At 42.9% G+C, this 20,089-nt stretch overlaps 1 protein-coding gene across 4 annotated transcripts; it reads left to right on the forward strand.

The window, feature by feature from the left end:
- The first annotated feature begins 4,075 nt into the window (after positions 1-4,075).
- dzip1 (DAZ interacting zinc finger protein 1) lies at positions 4,076-19,928 on the forward strand. Of its 4 annotated transcripts, none has more exons than XM_030073923.1 (19): positions 4,076-4,174; positions 4,794-5,009; positions 5,244-5,834; positions 7,457-7,484; positions 9,485-9,550; positions 9,824-9,939; positions 10,201-10,359; positions 10,503-10,640; positions 10,725-10,787; positions 10,912-11,040; positions 11,375-11,423; positions 11,528-11,578; positions 13,377-13,549; positions 14,069-14,273; positions 14,723-14,897; positions 15,632-15,990; positions 16,232-16,353; positions 16,789-16,921; positions 19,274-19,928. In XM_030073923.1, the coding sequence occupies exons 3-19, from the start codon at positions 5,379-5,381 to the stop codon at positions 19,354-19,356; spliced, it is 2,505 nt and encodes an 834-aa protein (XP_029929783.1). In that variant the 5' UTR covers positions 4,076-4,174; positions 4,794-5,009; positions 5,244-5,378; the 3' UTR covers positions 19,357-19,928. The 4 variants fall into 4 exon arrangements, with proteins under 4 accessions (XP_029929783.1, XP_029929761.1, XP_029929769.1 ...); XM_030073901.1 differs by having other exon boundaries at positions 4,794-4,968; XM_030073909.1 differs by lacking the exon at positions 9,485-9,550 and having other exon boundaries at positions 4,794-4,968; positions 7,400-7,484.
- Positions 19,929-20,089: the final 161 nt, after the last annotated feature.

Genomic DNA, 20,089 nt, shown 5'->3' on the forward strand with positions numbered 1-20,089 from the left:
TCAGCTAAGTTGAACACCTATGGGAGATTTATTTTGGAGCGACATGTTAGACGATGCTCCCCAAGCCACCGTCATCAAAACACCAAATGAGGGAATATCTCTTGGAAAAATGGCGCTCCATGCCTCCAGAGACTTGTCGAATCTCTGCCAAGGTGCACTGTAGCTGTTCTGGCGGCTCGTGGTGGTCCAACACCTCACCAAGTCACTTTGTGTTGTTTTTTTCCTTTTAATTTCCTCTTCTAGCGCAAGCAAAACACATTACACTTTCCATTATCTCTATCCCCTCCAAAAGCTCAGCTACCCTGGAGCCTGCGCCTCCTCACTCAGTGGGAGGATAAAAAATTTGTGCAACACTCATCGTGTGTCCGCTGTAGATATTTGTAGTGCCGGTATATCTTATCTGACCTGAGCAACATTCATGGGGGACAATGAAAGGAAACGGTGGGATGCTTCTCTCTCTCCCTCTTTCTCTCTCCCTCTCTCTCTCACTTTCTCTCTCCTTTACTGCAGCACTCTTTCATCTCTTCTTCCCACAAGGCTGATTCACCACTTCTGACCCCTGCGGCTGGCTCGTTGAAAATAGACAACAAAGTGTCTGAGATGAAAACAGCTGGGCAGTGGTGGATCGCTGCTCAGCTCCGAGTTGGTCGAGCAGCAAAGTGAGTGCTCTCGCTGAGCTGACACTTCCATTTGTCTGCATTCAAGTCATGTAAAGGGAGCGGGGCTGGCATATCCATGCACCCACATCTGCGAGCATCAACATAACACAAACCTGACAGACCTCTCTCTCTCTCGTTTTTTTTTTTTTTTTTTTAACACAGGCACTCAAACACTTTGAGAAAGTTGTTGTTTTTGATGCAAGTCACTGTGGCAACCTTTCACTCTGCCACCTCCCCCTCTCCCTTCCCTCCTCCTCCTCTTAAGTTGCGTCTCCCTTAACTGTTTTGAAAGATGAAAGTCCCTATCTTCGAATGCATCTTTCCCTGATTTAGAAATTGCACACATGCACACGCATATTGCATAGCTTCTCTCCACTTCTCTATCATCCAATTCTGCAATATGTCTTGTTGGAGCTTTGCACTCAAGATGCTTATCTGGGAAAAGACAAGATAATAGCCATAACTGTACACAGCATTCAGTATGCAGGATGGTCTGAATCCATCTTGTCCTCTGCAGAGGTAGATAAGAAGCTCCTTCATGAATAAAGATGCTTCAGCGTCCTCCCTCTTCCTGCTTGTGTTCAATGTGTACTTGTTACAGCGGTCATTATTTATAGTCCCTCCATGGCCCAGAGTGGTGTGAGTGGGTCTCATGGGGGCGATTGGGAAGTGTGAGCCATGCACCGCTACCTATAGTGGGGAGAGATATACCACCTCACCCCCGCTGAGAACTTCACGCAGGAAATGAACTCATAAATCAAGCAGTAAATTGAGTGTAGGGCTGTGCTTACTCATCTCGAGAGGTCTGCTCCTCTTCCTCCACACACCCCGGCTCCTTTTTTACCGCATGACTAATGCAACACACCGCACTTTTCCTCGCCGATGTGTTTCTTGCTCTCGTAACTCTTGTCAAAATGTGTGGATTTTTATCCTCAAGTAAATATAATAAGCCTGGCCTCGGGGCTACAGTGTGGGGATATCTTGGATAGTTAAACTCCAGCAGAAGTTGCACAAGGCCTGGAGAAAAGGCAGCCTTAAAGGAAGGGGAGAGGCAGGGGGGACAGTGTTGCAGATATGGGTGCATCAGCATCCCATCTTGTCCTACAGCTGAACTTCAGCGCCTCATTGGGATGCCACTGGTGAGAGTTGCCTGTCTTACCCGGACACAGCCTGAGAGGAGAGGAGGAGAGTCTCCCACCCTCCTGTCCGCCTCAGGCTATCCTGACAGTCGCAGGCCCTGTCCGGAGGAATTAAAATCCCTATTTATCAGGCCGAGCCGAGCTGTCTGGGGAGCGGCCGGGGAAATGGCACACAGTCAGCCTCTCTCACAGCAGAGGGAGTCCAACTGCGAGTTCAGTGCGCCGGATGTTCCCAGGTTGTTTCTAGACACTGCGTGCAATGAGAAAGTAAAAGGAGAAAAAAAAAATTGCTCTCAGAGAATATAGCCTGCACCCCCACCCCACCCCACCCTCTCAACCTCCCAGCCCTTCTCACACTTTGTTTCACTTTGTTTTTAGTGCTGTGCCAGCGCCAGCGCTGTGCTGCATGAGAATTGTTCTTTAATCCTATACTTCTAAAGAACTGAAAAAACAAAGAACAGTTTAAGACTTATCCTTAAGTACAAGTAATATGTGTGTGAGTGTGTGTGTGCGTGTGAGTGTGTATGTGAGCGCACGCACCCTGCTGAGCTTTGCTCCCTATTAAGACAGGGGACTGTGCCACCTCCTGCAGCTGCTCTCCATCACAGCAGCAGTAGGCAGCATTTCCTCTGACAGGGAGTGGGGAGAGAGAGGGGGGAAACTGTGACAGTGAAGGCACCGTGACAGTTGTGCAGGAGTAAAACCTCTGCCGCCCTCTACTGGCTGAATAATTCACATCTGCCAAGTTTCGCCTGGTCGAACCTGTTTAAGGATTTTAGCCCTCCTCTTACCTTCAAATTTACAAACATTTTTTATCAGTTGGGGTCAGTTTGAACCCAGCAACAACAAAGTTTTTGTGGGAATCATGTTTTCCCCTCCCAAATGTCACATAAACTACACTACTACAGGTGTGGTTAGGTTCAGTGAGGGCCCTAAAGCAGAGGGAAGTTTTTGATGATTGTAAACCATGTTACAGCTCCTCAGTGTCCTCTACAACAGCTAAAATAAATTTGAGTAAAATGTTGATAATTATGTACAACTAAAAATAGCTTGGGTTCAAATAGACTCCAGAGAAACACAGATGAGCACACAATGTGCACAGGACATTGAACACATCCTGTTAATTTCATCTTTATCCAGTTGTCCCCATTAAATTAGGAAAAGATATTAATTATGAAGCCCAAAAACAACATTAATCATGTATGTAGAGACATTAAACACTGAATGGGATGAATTTGACCTAAAAGGTAATATAAGGGTTGATGCCACAGAACTAAATTTGAAGTCAATTACGAGGTTTGCCAAATGGGGGCCAGAACCGCAGTATTTTCAAGACTTCTGAAAAGTAAATATTCTGCTTAGCTTCAAGACCATTTTAGCCTGTGAATAAAAATAATAGAAGATATTTTAAGAGTTTTTTCAGACATCCTGACAAGTACTCTAATCCTTTAGCGTTGACTAATTGTGCCCCAAATAAATACAATACTGCTGACGACATCAAATTAGACCACACGGGGGAGCCCTTCACCAGGTAAAACGCCAGCGAAAAGGCGCTGTGATTTTTGCAACAAAGTTTTGCAAATTTTGTCTCTCATCTTGAGGTTGCGCCGCTGTCACGCACCGTTATCTCTGTGTTATAATATCCTCTGTTTCTTGTTTTTATTCGTTTTAATGTGTTTTGGTTCCAGCTTACACCACCGTCATCACCTTCTGTCTCATCCCGATTTCCCAGCACCCTAATTCAAAGCCCAGCGGTCTGCTTCTCCCTTCCCCCCTTCTCAACAGGGGTTTTGTAAAGCTAGCCAGGAATAGACCGAACAAAACCGGAAGTACGGTGAATCAATTTCAAAATAAAACGCAAAATATGAAAATTACTTTTTTAAGGTCGAAGTGGTCTGGTAGAAATGCCCAATTTGTAGTGTAGTCTTTATGTATTTTTAGAGCCTCAGGTGACAGATCTATGCATCCTGTAGGCTTTAGACCTAGTGAATCTTGAACTCTAAAATAATGACAGGATTTCTCGAGGAAAATGAGTCGTTGCCCAGCAAACGAGGAAATGAAAGGGGAAAACGCAAACAAGAGTCGACAAATAGACAAAATGAGATCCAAAACATCATAATCAACCAAATTAATTTCACTTTAATGCTTCTGCTCCGATATTAAAATAGTAAAATCTTTCTTGTTCATTTAATTGTGTTTTACTTTGAACGTTTTTAACGGAAGCTATATGTGTACTCCAGTTAACTTGATGCGAGTTTTTTTGTGAGCAGGGATTTAGGAATGTGGAAACCAGCAGCTACGTCACCCGCAAATCGCCTGGGGTCCCGTTTTCGGAAAACTCCTTAAAAGCCATGAATTTATAACACCACCACTGTGGTAAGTAACCAAAACACTGTCCCGGGGCGTAAAATCAAAATGTATCAGTATTAAAAATGGTTGGTGATGGGTACGCTGTCTTAGTTTAACTCAAATTGTTGCTCAACACGTTGACAAAAAATGTCCGTTAGCTAGCAAGGCGAGAATGGTTTGAAACAGTCGTAGCGAGCTGTTGCAAACTGGCTGCTCTTTCATGTTTATAACTTACAAGAAGTGCTAAATTAAACCCTTTTCTGATGGAAAGTAAGTCCACTGGCATATATACAATGGGATATCAAGATTACCGCTGCCAAAACAAGTTCAAGCATGTGTCCTATTGTTGAAGTTGAGGTCAAGCAACGGGGGAAGATAACCGTTCGCCTGCCTCAACTTGAAACGATTGTTTGGGAAACTTGGTGCCTGTTAGCGAGGTAACCATAGCTGTCTTTGACACCGAAAGCATCCTGTCTGCCTGGCATTTGAGTTAACTAGGTTGCATTTCATTCAGTTTTTACACACGAGGACATCATTTTAATCCATAACCTGCCGTGAAATGCACCGTTTGGTTATCTTTTCCATGCACCGCAGGCAAACATTGTACTGATTGCCTGCAATGTTTTGATAACATTTGCCTCCCCAGGGACTCCTCTCCCTCCCTCCCTCCGTCTTTTTCGCTGAACTGGGACGCTCGTTTCTGTCTCCATGGTAACGCGTAGGACGCCCTGCCTCGGTGTCGTCGCGTTGAGCTGAAAGGGGCGGTGGGGATCGACTCGTCCTTCGGTTTCCATCCATTGAGGCGAAAGCAATCGAAGATGGTAAGGAGAGCACGGCTTCATCAGGACATCTGCAGAATTAGGTAGATGGAGATCGAGCGCCGTGGCTTTAATTGCTTTAAAATCAGCAACGGTGGAATCTGTGCTCTGTTACAGTGGCTTGGCTGCAAATGCTTGCAAATCCTTCTGTGTGTGTCTTTTTTTCTCCCTTGCTGTGATTGTGTGGTGTGCACGCCGCTTGATGCTAACGTTAAGCATGCAGGTTTGCAGAATCTGTCTGTTTTGAATGAAGAGTTAAAATGTCTCCTCTTTTTCAGCCTTTCCACAACGGCGTATACTACCCCTACACCACTGAGAGCCAGGGGACTCACTCATCAGCAGGGATCCCGTCCCTCCTGAATTCCCCACTGAGCCAGCCCTCCCCCAACGGCCATCCTGCATCTTCACCAGGCATGACTCCCCCCACCATCCCGCCGTTTAAGTTCCGTCCACGAAGGGAGAATGTGGATTGGCGGCGCATCAGTGCGGTGGATGTGGACCTGGTGGTGAGTGAGCTGGATGTGAACGCCCTCCAGGAGCATGTCAACATGGTAACCTTCTGCAGCCTGGAGGGAGAGCGCTGCCAGCGCTGCCAGAGCCCCGTGGATCCGGCTCTGGTCAAGCTCTTCCGGCTGGCCCAGCTCACAGTAGAGTGGCTGCTCCACTGCCAGGGCTACCTGACCGTCAACCTGAGCGTGGCTGAGGAGAGGCTGGCGGCCGCCGGCAGGGATCGTGAGCAGCTGCTGGCCCAGCAGAAGAAGCAGGAGGACAAGGTGAAGGAGCTGACGGCGGAACTGAAGCAGAGGAAGAAGGTCCTGCGCACCCAGCAGCAGTCCATGCTCGCACCACGGATCATCAGCAGCCACAAGGTACTGCCCACACGCTAAGCACTCACTCTCTTGGGGGTATCAGTTACCATTGTACGTATGGCAAGCAGACAGTCAGCCCACATCACCCCCATACCCTCCACCCACCCCACCCCGCCTCTGAGGCCCCTCTCTGTCATTGTTCCCAAGTGTTATTCACAGCTCCTGCTTTGTGCATTTGTCATCAGGATGTGGAAGGGAGAAAAATGAAGTCGTAGAAGGGCTTAAGATTTTTGTTGTTACAGCTCTGTAGTTTGATGCAAATATAATAAGCTTTGTTTTCAAACTTAAAGTGTAGAATTTAGAGCTGTGGAGCAGATAGTGTTATTTGGTGGCAATCAGTTTTTCATTAATCCACTTACAAATGGGTGACAAGAGCAGTCATCAGGACGACTGGCTGACTCACACCTCCCCCACCTCCATGTGTCTGTCCTCTTAGAGCATTTAGCAGTCAGCATTTCTGAAGACATTTTTGCTAATAGTTCACGGATACTGTTGGTTTTATCTGTTTGACTCCTTGCTTGTAAATAATGTTTTTGATTTGATAGCAAAGACCATTAGCAAATAGGTTTTTTATAGTCTAAATGTAAAATGTAGTTCTCCCCCATGTTCTTCAAGTGCCTGGCTGCTGCTGACCTGGCCATGCAGTTGCCAAGGCAACAGCTGCAGTGTGTCATGACAGAGTGTAGTTGCTAGGTGTGCGCTAGCAGCTCAGCTAACAGAAACATTGATAACCGAGCTCTCAGCAGCTCAATAATTGATAGAGGGAGCACGTGTGTCCTACGAGGATCTTTGGCATTTGCTGTTTGTCTTTTTGGCAACATTAGCCTGCCCATATTTTATGTATTTGTTTCTGTGCAGTGCCTGTTTCTCGGAGATTGTGATACACACAGGCTTCTTTATTTGAGTGGCCAGACCCAGGATAATTTAATTTCACTCCCAATTGCCTCAGTCATTTTGAACCAGTAATGTGATTGTATCTGTCAAAGTCATGCTTATTATAGTGTCACACCTCCGTTCGCAGCACCACTGACTTTCCAATCCTTGCTGCCATGTGGTGCTCAAGATATCAGTGGCAGCGAGTTTAACATTGAATGAAGTCACAAGCACAGTGAGCGGCAGTGTTAAATGTAGCATGTGATGTGTGTGTGTGTCTGTATGGCGGAGGCAGCGTCTATCCCGGCTCTTGACAGTGTCAGTGAGCTGGAGTGAGGTGACGCCTGCCGCAGGGAACAAATCAACATCACTCACGCTATCTGTCTGCTTGGAAATACATGTCTGAACTCAGCGAATGCTCCTGTGTGAAGTGTAATCAGCTTCTGTCTCGCTGATTTAAGTATTTGTGCAGTGATTTGTTGTCAGCTATTTCCATTAAGTACATGAACTAATAACTCACATAGTTGTACCTGAATTGTCTTACTTTTTGTGTTGCCTCAAATATTTATCATGTTTAGTGCAGTACAGAGAGAAAATGTTTGATTAGTGCTAGTGTTGATATGATGACTTGCAACTGCTGGATTAATTTCTTTTCTGATATTAATTTCCATCTGTTTTTGTTTTTCTTTTAGTGTCCACATTGTGATAAATACTTCCTCAATTCCTCTTTTCTCCAAAACCACATGCAGCGCCGCCATCCTGATGATTATGAGAACCGTAAGTCAGCCAGTCATAAAGATCTGGTGAGCAGTTCAAGAGAGGGAGAGAGAGAGAGTTGCGCAAGAAAGGGCCAGAGACAGATACACTATATTACCAAAAGTATTCGCTCACCTGCCTTTACTCATACTATGAACTGAAGTGCCATCCCATTCCTAACCCATAGAGTTCAATATGATGTCAGTCCACCTTTTGCAGCTATTACAGCTTCAACTCTTCTGGGAAGACTGTCCACAAGGTTGAGGAGAGTGTTTATAGGAATTTTTGACCATTCTTCCAAAAGCGCATTGGTGAGGTCACACACTGATGTTGGTCGAGAAGGCCTGGCTCTCAGTCTCCGCTCTAATTCATCCCAAAGGTGTTCTATCGGGTTCAGGTCAGGACTCTGTGCAGGCCAGTCAAGTTCATCCACACCAGACTCTGTCATCCATGTCTTTATGGACCTTGCTTTGTGCACTGGTGCACAGTCATGTTGGAAGAGGAAGGGGCCCGCTCCAAACTGTTCCCACAAGGTTGGGAGCATGGAATTGTCCAAAATGTTTTGGTATCCTGAAGCATTCAAAGTTCCTTTCACTGGAACTAAGGGGCCAAGCCCAGCTCCTGAAAAACAACCCCACACCATAATTCCTCCTCCACCAAATTTCACAGTCGGCACAATGCAGTCTGAAATGTACCGTTCTCCTGGCAACCTCCAAACCCAGACTCGTCCATCAGATTGCCAGATGGAAAAGCGTGAGTCATCACTCCAGAGAACGCGTCTCCACTGCTCTAGAGGCCAGTGGCGGCGTGCTTTACACCATTGCATCCGACGCTTTGCATTGCACTTGGTGATGTGTGGCTTGGCTGCAGCTGCTCGGCCATGGAAACCCATTCCATGAAGCTCTCTGCGTACTGTACTTGGGCTAATCTGAAGGTCACATGAAGTTTGTAGCTCTGTAGCAATTGACTGTGCAGAAAGTCGGCGACCTCTTTGCACTATGCGCTTCAGCATCCGCTGACCCCTCTCCGTCACTTTACGTGGCCTACCACTTCGTGGCTGAGTTGCTGTTGTTCCCAAACGCTTCCATTTTGTTATAATAGAGCTGACAGTTGACTGTGGAATATTTAGGAGCGAGGAAATTTCACGACTGGATTTGTTGCACAGGTGGCATCCTATGACAGTTCCACGCTGGAATTCACTGAGCTCCTGAGAGCGGCCCATTCTTTCACAAATGTCTTGTTTCACAGTCTGCATGCCTGAGTGCTTGATTTTATACACCTGTGGCCAGGCCAAGTGATTAGGACACCTGATTCTGATCATTTGAATGGGTGAGCGAATACTTTTGGTAATATAGTGTAAGTCACTTGCACATAGGAAAAATGTCCAACAAGGAATAAGATGCATTTTAGAGTCTATTCTAAGCTGCAATCACATATGCAGTCCATTTTCCATCTTGGAGCCAAACAATAGAGGAAAGTTTACTGTAGTTGCATTTTTCTGTTTGGTTTGTTTAACTTGATGGCAAGCAAACCAAGGCTTGCAAACAAGTCCCATGGACTCAAAAGCACTGCAGCTCATTTATTAGAGGTTTTAAAAACTGTCATCCCACAAAATAAAGGTTTTGGTCATGTGAGGTCACAGTAGCTTTAACCAAGATTAATTTGTCTATGTTCTTTGTCGTAATTCACCTGTTTTGGTTTTAATACTGGTTAACACCACACGAAGAGAGGGCAGAGCCCTGCATTTTAAATCAGTGCCACCCTAGGTTGAACGCCATTGTTCTCACCTGCCCAAACAAACCAAAAAAAAGGAGTAATCACTCTGGAGTTTAAATAATCTGCTCCAGCATGCTTGGTTTGAACACACCATTGTGAAGAAAAAGAGCAACAGCCTAACATTTGCTGACATGAAACTCATTTTGGAACTATCTAGAACTATTTCTAAGTATGTCTTTTCCAAAGATGGATTTGATATTGTGGAATGAAATTGTTCTTATTCACATGCAAAACTGGTTTCACAGTGATTCATCTACATTCACTCCACCTTGGTGCACCACCACAGCAAAGGCATTACCACCACAGCTATGGTAAATAGGAAATTAGCAAAATATTGTCATCAACCTCAGTTTGCCTCAACAAGCAAAAACAGGCCTGGTGCTAACAAGCAGTGCATTAAATAGAATGAAGAGCTTTAGTGCTACAACCCGCACTAAAACTCAAAACTATGACTTAAAGATGGAAATAGAACAATCACCAAAAATCACCACTTGCCATTACTGCTACAAAACAGCTACACAGGAAACACTGGGTTTCACATTACATTCTGACGCACCTTGCCCCGTTTTGACCTTGTCTTCCAGAGTTACAGTCGGACAGGGAGAAGAAATCTCAGATCGAGAGCCTCAATGTGAAGATCAAAAGTCTGGAGGGGCAGCTTGTTCAGCACCAACAGGCCCTGCAAGCCAAAGCAGCTCAGGTAGGAAAACTAGAATAGAGCACATCTGCTGCTTGGTTACATTTGCTGACTTTAATGTGTTATCATCAACCTTAGTAAGAACCTCTGACCTAATTTTAATGCAACTAATTAGATGTCTTACATTGAACACTGATTTTGAATAAGCCTAAAAAACAAGTGACTTAACTATATCAGAATATAAAAAGGCATAATTAATCACCGTCTTCATGCCAGGCAGTAATGAATTCATTGTTCTTTGATTTTTTTTTCTCCTACCTCCAGGAAAAAGAGCAGCAGTCCATGTATCAGGACCTGCTGAGAGAACTGGATCGTTTCAAAGCCGAGGAGATGGCGCGCATGGACAGAAAGATCGAAGACAGCAGGGATGGCATGCGTAGGGAGATCGAGTTTCTCTACAGCCGAAATCTTCAGGCTCGTAATGTATGAACAAAACAATGCCTTCATTATTTTTTTGTAAATGCTCATGCACCAGGTCAGTTTTATTTTCATCCTTTGCAGTATGTGTCCATTTTTGGTAGCTTTTACCATCAGGTATTTATTGCCATTCATTCCCTGATTTATAGGAAGCAAATCAGTGTCAGACAGTCAAGAGTGACAGAGCAGCCAGCCCTGTTCAGCGGCAGGCAGAGAGAGACCTGGACAACTACAAAGAGATGCAGACACAAGCCATTCAAAGGCTGGAACAGCAACTCAAGAAACAGGTTAGTTATAATATTTTAATACATGCAACTGAATGCCAAGACAATTTGAATGTAGTCTAACATGCCTACAATAATCTTTTCTAGGACAAGAAGTGGGAATCCAGGTTGCAAGAAATTAAGAATCAACACGAGTCTGAAAAGAATCAGGTATTTATGTTCATTTGCCATTACATCACCAGAAATCCAAGTATGTGCCCCTTTCACACAACACACCAACTTCTTAAAATGTTTTAGGTACAGATGAGCCTAACAATGAATTCTTCTTCCGCAGTTGTTGAATGAGCTGAGCAGAATGGAGTCATCTGTGTCTGAGCATCAGAAGCTCAGCCAGCGACTGAGGGAGGAGATGAAGAGGCGGCTGCAGGAGAAGGAGCACACCATCATTGCCCAGAGGGAGCAGGTTAGAAACACACACACACTCATCACCGCCCAGTGCAGTTTTGTGGGAGAGGAAGTAAAGCGGATGGTCAGCCCTTGTTCAGGATATCCTGTATTTGCGGCGCTAGCTGAGATTGTGTTGAATTGTGACATGGTGATACTGTACATTTGTCATGGCCATACTTAGCAGCCAAGGCTGAATTTCTCTCTAATAGCTTAACTTTTTTTCTCTGAACATACAGTTCTCTGTGTAGTCCAGTGCATGAGCATTGGTATTAGTTTAAAACTATAAAGCTACAAAGACAAGTGTTAAAACATGTGGCAGGCAGAGTGACAATTTCTCTTTCATCTCGCAGATAAAGAACATTTCCTCAAATCCACCCACCAAAGTAGTTGAAGTACCAGGTATGGTATTCTCTTAAGTCAGTTTTCACCCTGTTGCATCACTTTTTACCTAAAGCAGGTGCCTCTGTAATTTTCATGTATTCATCTTCCCCTCTGTTTTTCAGTGATTGTCACTGCACCTGCCCCAGAGCCTAAACCAAAGAGAGTTGTACTTGGTAAGTCAGTTAAAAGCAGTTGGAATAAGAGAAATATAAAAAAACACACTCTTTTCACCTCTAGAGACCGAGCATGCACTTATTTGCATGGAGGATTTACGCATCCACTCTTTAAGGCTGTTCCCGACAATAAACTCAATAAAACATGTAAACTAGTACTACGGCCGACAAAGCAGCATTTTTGTCCCCTACTCTGAACTCCTATTTTATCTGACTCCTTGACCTACCCTGAACTTTGACCTCCCGTGATGTCGAATTAGAGGAGCCCCCCTCTGCTCCTAAGCTGGACCCTATACAGGAGCTGTCAGAGGAGGAGAAAGGTAAAACGACTGCTTTAGCCCGCAGATCCTGTCGACTGCATGCTCTCTGCATGGATGCATCAGTCTGTTCTGGGCAGTTTTTTCCTCAGGTATCTTGGGTCTAAGATCATCTTAATCCCCACCAAAATGGAAAGGAGTTAAGATGATCCTAGCACGAGGAAACTCTGGAAAACCAGGCCCTGGTCTGTGACAGTCTGTGATACCTGCTATGTCAGCATCAGCAGGGCTTTCCACAAGCGCCGGCTGCCGGCCATATAACCTATTACTCAGTTACTCAAGTCCAGCCAGCTACTTTAATGGCTATTATTTTTTTAATATATATATTTTAATGATATCAAGCTGAAAATCACAGGACTTGCCTGTTGTGGGCAAACAAGCCAGCAGTATGAATTTGAAAGTTGTGTGAGCCTGGCTTCATATTGAATGAGAGGGGGAACAGTATCTGATAGCAGTACTCCAAGCTGTCAGGATGCGTTCCCCCTGCTGTAATGGTCAATTTTAATGATATCAAGCTGAAAATCACAGGACTTGCCTGTTGTGGGCAAACAAGTCAGCAGTATGAATTTGAGAGTTGTGTGAGCCTGGCTTCATATTGAACAGAGGGGGAACAGTATCTGACAGTAGTACTCCAAGCTCTCTGGATGCGCTTTCCCCGCTATAATAGAGGTGGATTTAACACAAAGATAAACCTAAAAATTTGTTTGATGATTTTGCTCTTTGACTCTTTCTCAGTAAATTCTGGTGCAAGTTTACTTGTTGGGAATGAGACAGAAAAGCATATAACAAATATAACAACAGAAGCTAACTTACGTCATACGTCCGTTGTCGCTCCGCAATTCTGGATAGTGAATAAGAATAAGAATAATATAGATATGATAATAATATATGGCCTAGGTACTGATGATAAATTATGATGATAATACTACTATTGTTACTACTACTACTAAAAATAATAATAATAATGATAATAATAGTAATAATTAGGAAGCAAAATTCTTTGAAATAAATATAGCCCGCTTATTATGCAGGCACACTATGTTATTATTAGTATATATATATATATACTACTACTACTACTACTACTACAACTGATAATAATAATAATAATAATACCCCCTCTCCCTCCCCGCCCCCGACTGGCTACTCATTTCTCCCGGCTGGCTAGTCTGTGCCTTAGCGGAAAGCCCTGATCAGTGATCATTACATTGAGTCCATCTGCCATCTTGTTCCCAACTTTTTGGCAAATAAATACATAGACATTCTCCTCTTCTGCCTGCTCCACCACAGTCAAATCATTGCCTTGTACATGTGCTGAGATGTTAAATCTGTGGCATGGAGCTTGCTATGAAAATTGGCAAATGTGCATGTTGATGTCTTCTTTCTCAGTTTTGTTCTTTTTTATTCTTGCCCTCATCACCTGTGACTGAATGCTGGCTTCAAGATGAATTGCTGATTAAGTGATGAGATTTTGTCTACAGATTCAAGCATCTCTGAGAGGAGGACAGTGGAAAAGAAGCCAGAGCTCCCACCAGAGAGGAAACAGAGGGTGACCCCCAACACTCTGAGGAAGAACCCCAACATCAAGAAGGAGCTGCGCCCCGCCCTGGAGCAGGCTCTTATTGAGAAACTAGAGGACCTTGGGGTCAAAGCTGTACGTAACACAATGAAAGTTCTTTAACTTAAGCAAGATTTTGAAATTTTGTAGAGATCTATAAGATAATGCCCTCTTTTGATCAAACACAAACATACAGTTCAGTTTGGTCACCACTGACTGTCAGATTCTATATTACATTTTTGGCACACTCAAAGACTTAGGCATTTTGATTTTGGATCCAGAGCTCAGTCAAACTAAAACCTCAAATACTCCAGTAGCATTTGCAAGTATATATTACAGACAATAGATTACACCAGGGGTAGAACAACTTTTTATGTTCCAGACCCCTCAAAGTCCCCACTTTGAAAACCAAAACATTTAGCATTTTGTATTTAGCATACTTTGACTGGTACATATAGCATTTAGAAATGTTACAGTTGTTATTCTCTGCCTCTACAATTTTACCATTATGTGCTTACATCAGTTAAACTGTGTGGTTACATTGGTGTTGATGTGGGACCATTTAAGACAAGCAAGAGAAATGGCTACATTTCCATCTTCCCTACTTGTCTTCAGGGTCAAGGTGGTCTGAGGAACAAGGAGCTCAGTTCCATCATGGTCAAGGTGCGTTCAGAGCGGGAAAGCATTGCAAGTGAGATGCCGGACTACTGGCACTACCGGGAAGAAGTCGCAAACACTGTGGAGCAGAAACTGAGGGGCCAGAGGAGAGGCAGTGACCCTGCGCCAGAGCCACAGGCTAAAGCCAAGCACTCAATTCAAGGTACTTTCTCAGATTGGGTCATCAGAAAGCCTCTTGGCTGTTGAGATCATCTTTCTAAATCCTTACTATGCCCTGAAACCGCTAATAACCACATTGTGGTGTTACTTTGCCTTAGTCAATATCTTCCTGTCTTAGTGTGAGCTGTAGTGTCAGTAGATTTGCAGCTGTGGATTTATATGTTAATGTTGATGGGTGATGTCTTCCTAAACATTTTGAGTCCAGGTTTCACCACTCTAATTGGTATTACTTCTGTGACATCAAACATGTCAGTCTAATCTATGCAAACCTGTAGTTGTAAGCCCTAAGCTGCTTGCTACATGAGCCTTGTTTGCCACCTCACAAGCTGACTTAGGCTTTGAGAGCTCTCTTGGCACAATCTTAGTGGCTGAGCCACTAATTGTGTTGTATTTATTTTAAGTTTGTGTGTCTGTCTTTCTGTCTGCGCGTAGTGACTCAGAACAGACCTCGGTCCAGTAGCCTGCCCTCTAGGGTGACCCAGGTGATGTGTGGACCTCCAGTCAAACAGCCCAAGACCCCCCAGCCAGCACCAAGAACGAGGACCACCGCCCTGCCCAAAACATCTACACCCAACACCAAGTCTGCTGTGAGGACCTTTACACCCAAGTATGGAAAAATCAAATGTCTCATCTCTCTGTGTAGAGTGAAACTGTTCTTGATAGACTGCAATTGCAAAGTATTAACATGTATTGTATATCTTTATCAGGATATTTATAAAATTGCATATACTCTCTATGTATAAATGGACCCAATAAACAGCTGCTAGCAGATCCAACAAGGTAACACTGCAATCACAAACAGGCAGAGGCAGCACAGATAATGTCACAGTGTGCAGAAAATAATAACTTAACATTAAATGTATTTTTAACTGTTATTTTACCAGGATATTCCACTGAGATTAAAAATTTATTTTTCAAGGGAGTGCTGGACAAGATAAGCAGCCACCAAAGTGGATAATCAAGATACTATTGGATAGAGAACAAATGTTACCAGATGCCTGCTTTGAATTTGGTCTCCCAAAATGTAATAATATGAAGTGCAATTGGCTGCATAAAATCACTCTCCCCTCCTCTTTTGCCAGCAGGAAACATATTGTCTAAGATGACTTGTCCTATGATTTATGCTTCTAACAACATAGCAGTTGATTCAGTCGGGGCAAAGGAAATGTATTAATATTTTATAGATCAAATATAATATAATATGACATCCAGATACAACACAGACATTAATACCATGTGTACAGGGTGTCATAAAGTGTAAAGCTTATTTGATTTTGAAAAATACTGGAAGGGTGAATTGTCATAAAGTAAAGAATGACCACCTGCCTTCTGTTTTCTCAGAACTCCTCCTTTCAGTTCAGATGAAGAGTCTGAAGAAGATGACACAGATATGGAGGAAGAACAACCTCAAAAACACCGTCAGGAGCAGTGGGGCAAATCACCCCAGACCAAACCAAACCAGGCTACCCCGATCCAGATCAGAACAAGCAAGGCCAGTCCAGTCCTGGCAAGGCAGACTCCAGTCAAGCAATCAATGCCCTCCAGGGGACCAGTGAGTGTTGTGACAAGGACATCAGTCACTGCAATGGAGAGCGATGAGGAGGAGTCAGAAGTGAGCGAGATGCAGGAGATTGACCTCACGCAGCTCCAAAGCTATAAAGACCAGAATGGAAATGTGGACAAGAAAAACTTTGGTAAAGGTGAGTTCAGCATTTAACGTGAACTGCAGTGAGCTCACAAAGTCATTTTCCCCTTTCAAAACGGTCAGTGTAAACAATGCATGTATATATACAATTTTTCCATTAATTCAAGCTTGAAATGTAATTTGTTTCAACATTTATATATTCCTAATCATCGACACTGTTTTAATCTAAGCTACATTTATGTGTGTCATTATTCTTCTTCTCTATTCTTCTTCTCTTTTCTTTCTATTCTTTTTAGAGAGCAAAACAATTGACATGGCCAGAAAAATGGAGAAGCAGTTTGCAGACAGAATGGTGAAGAAACCACTAGGGGGCGTGAGCATCTTACCAGAGAGGAAGGACATAGTTCAGGAACTCACGGTGAGATATTCACATGACCTGACCTCAGTGAACACCAGATTGTATTTTGGAAAGTAATTATTTAAAATACAACTGCTCTGAAAATATTTGTTGCACCAGTGTGTTTTACTTCATTATAGACTGGAACCCATTGGTCATTCATCTGTTTTTGTTAGCAGTACATCAACTAATTATCGGGTTTAGGCGAGGGCCTTTCTGACCTTTAAAAATAAAACTGTTTATGATGGTGAAAAGCTAAAAGAACAGCATTACAGTAATTAATAAGCCACCAGAGGTTGTGTTATACTGCTGTATCAGAGCAACTGAGAGTCATTAGCTTGAACACAAAGCTCAGTTCCCAAAACCTGTGTTTTTTCGGCTATTTTCGAACAGTTATAAGCATGAGACCCAGTTAGTAAGAGAACCAGAATAACCATAATCTGTATGTGATCTCAGTTAACAGACCTGGAGGACACTTTTGGAGAGGAAACGCCTAAACCTGGCCACGGCTCCAGACCGCTGAGGAAGAGCCTGGACTCACCCAGTACCAGCGTCTGGGGAACCTCCACAGACAAGGAACACAAATCAGGTCAGTGCTAGGCCACAGCCCAGAGTCTAAACTAAAACCTTACTCACTGACATCCATCCACTTCACCAATGTCAGCACCTCTGCCTGGAGAGCATTAAGTTAATAGTAACATCATGAAATTATTGCAGGGAAGTGACAGCGGCTCTGTTGCTGTTCTCGATGTGCAGTCTCCAGGTCAGGCAGGTGGTCTGCCCAATACCCAGAATGTGCTTTTTTATGTCCACATTAATTACTTTAAATCTTCAGCTTCACCCCCTAACTGAACAGCTGATTACACGGGTGATGTGGCTGTCAGCTCAGTTCTGCGCTCTGTTACAAAGTTTGTCTGCTCCCAGAGGCCACTCCATGTGCCTTTACATAAAATGGGCCTGCCTTCTGCAACTACATATTTTGCCATTCGCCCTCACCTTGCTCTCACAGGTGAACAGTGAAACAGACAGACTTCGTGAACATCTCTGTCAAAGTGTGTCTAACGTTCTCAGGTTGTGTACAATTTGTTTTTCTGTTCATCATTCTTCATCATTTTATCTCCTGCTGGTCTTTGTCTATGCTTGACTGACCTTGCCAAGCAGCAGACATCGTTTATTTATTCTCCAAAAAAAAGAGAAAAGGAGCTGGAAAAAAGGCTGGAGGTGGCAGGCATTGTTGTTCACCATTCACTGGTGTACTGCTGTAATATCTGGAGAAATAACAGAGTTCAGTGGTGTTAGTCTGTTGTTTTAATTCAGAATTAAATTTACCCTTACACAAAATTCATTTCTTTACATGTTGTAGCCCTTAATCAGAGGCATCTCTCAAAGGACACAGGGAATGATGTTACCGAGATCAGCGTAACTAGTCAACAATCAGTCACAGAATAAAAAGCTGTACTACCACTTCTGGGTGTGGTATAAATACACATAAAGGTGTCATATCTGAAGTGTCAACAATAATTATCCAATTTACCCTGTCTGTATACCAGCTAGTTAGCTAGAGGAGCAAAAGTATGAAGTAATTCAACTATTAAGCAGACATCTGAATATTTTGCTTACAGAGAATAGCACAGTGACAACGTCTCTGTTTCTGTATTTGATGCAATATGAGTCAAAATCATAGCATGAAAGATGTCCTAAATCCCTTTGAGGTAAGAGAGTGTCCAATTTCTCAAAAATTGGCCAGGTTGTATTTTAATCTGTGAGCAGTGTTTTATATTGGGGTGTAAATTAATACCTAGATACTTGCATTCAGTAGTTTTTTTATGTTTTGATCACTTATGAAAGTGTCAGAGTAATCATTTTCCTTTATTGGTGAAATACATGGGCACTGTTTTTCCACATTTTAGTGAGTTAGTCAGCCACTTGCTCTGAATTCTACCCATGAGTGTATGGGACCGGGCCATCATTATATATATTTGGATCTCCACCCCCAGTTAACACCCAGGTGGGAGATCATTGGTGTATAATAACATCCCTGACATGGAGCCTTGTGCACGCCCATGTTGCAGGTCCTTGTTGGCAATAGGTTGTTATTTATGTTTACCTAGAAGGATCAACTTGATCTTGTATAACAGAGATTTTATTTATACTGCAAAAAACCTCTGTCCAGTTTAGTCATAGTCAACTCTGTGAAGTAGCAACATGGCAGTTTCATTTGAGTGAATTATTCTAAACCCAAACTGCACTGGATGAGGTGTGGCTTCAAAATCTAAATGTGCTATGAGCTGTTGCTCTAAAACTTTTTCAGCATCAGGGGAGGGAGTGTACTGATGAGCCTGACATTGTTCACCTGCTGTTAAGTCTTCAAATTTAAATACAGAAGTTATGGTTGCATTCTTCATCGCAGCAGGAAACAAACTCTCTTGAACTGATAAGTTAATTATCTCGGTAATTGGATTTGGTCAGCTGTGTCTGTCCTTTTTAACAAATGCATCATCAAGGCCATAAATATCTTTTGCTCTGGAGTTTAAAATGAAAAGCACTTGTCATATAGTAGTTTAGGCTTCAGGGAGAGTTTCTTAATGTAAAGTTTTTTTCCATTTCCAGGATAGAAGAGACTGAACAAAGTATTCATTAAGAATAATCACAGCTGTTATCTTGAAGCATTTTATTTACTTTTAGCTGTAGCGCTCTCTCCATTGTGTCTGTCTGATAAAGCAGAAATGCCCAAAAACACATTTTAAATATTTATTATTTAGATATTTATGTCACCACATATGGACAATTGTACTATGAAAGCAGATGTATTCTGTTTGGGTAGACTTAGCACTAGATGATGATGAACTTCATGGTATTTGGGTTTTATCTGCCTGCTCACTATGGCAGCCATTGCAGTTGAATGAGTGTAAAGGAAACATTGCTCTGTTATGTTTTCCAGGTCTGACTGATGTTGGAACAGGCAGCACACTGAAGAGCAGCCTGGTCTCCCTCAGCGACATCAGTGACTCTGACGACATCTAGCAATACACACGCAACAGCTGGTGAAGCAGTGTAGCACTACACCAAGCAGAGACCTCGACAGAAACCTCAAGCTCCTGCTCTGGCATCAACATGCCGAACAGCCAAGCCACTCAGTTGTTACATGAAAGCTGTAGTACAGAGAGGAGATCTTCATTAAAGGGATTTTCTCTGTTCAGGATCAGTGGAGGTTTTGTGTATAAAAAATATGACTAGAGTGTGAGCATGTATGTTCACATAATTGGTATTATGTGACTACCTTTTTAATCTGCAACACATTTTTCAGTTTCACCTAATGCCTTGTGCCAACGTCTTTGCTTGTCTTAGGCCTTTTGGAGCTTTTCAGTATTGATTCTTTTTATACAGAATCTGTCATAGAGAATCATAGAGAATATTTTATTTAATGAAATATAATATCGTTCTCCGAGTCAGGTACAGTTTGAGGTACTGTATGTAGTTTGTGTCAAATTTTGTACATGAAATTTGTGAAGCCTTTGTGTTGAAACTAGCAATAAAATCAGTTTGTTTTCTAGAATATATTTATAAAAGCAATAAAAGTCAAGTTTGGCTATGTACCACTTGTTCTTTTTTGAAGTTGGATAGTTTCACATAAAAGACATTACAGTCGAGAAGCTTGTTAAACAACAAAATGCTCATTAAAAGATTGTTGTGCATGCAAAAATTTTATTGACACCTATCAAAACAATGTACTGTTTTTTTGTATTTGTCAAATTAG

The sequence above is a fragment of the Myripristis murdjan genome, chromosome 2 (genome assembly GCF_902150065.1).
Source record: "Myripristis murdjan chromosome 2, fMyrMur1.1, whole genome shotgun sequence".
In the NCBI taxonomy this organism is placed as follows: domain Eukaryota; kingdom Metazoa; phylum Chordata; class Actinopteri; order Holocentriformes; family Holocentridae; genus Myripristis; species Myripristis murdjan.

Bases quoted from the DNA above. Each gene is read 5' to 3' on its own strand.
- dzip1 (XM_030073901.1), top strand. The intron at 9,551-9,823 runs GTAAATAGGAAA...CTTGTCTTCCAG, and splicing joins GCATTACCACCACAGCTATG to AGTTACAGTCGGACAGGGAG. The intron at 11,424-11,527 runs GTATGGTATTCT...TCTGTTTTTCAG, and splicing joins CAAAGTAGTTGAAGTACCAG to TGATTGTCACTGCACCTGCC.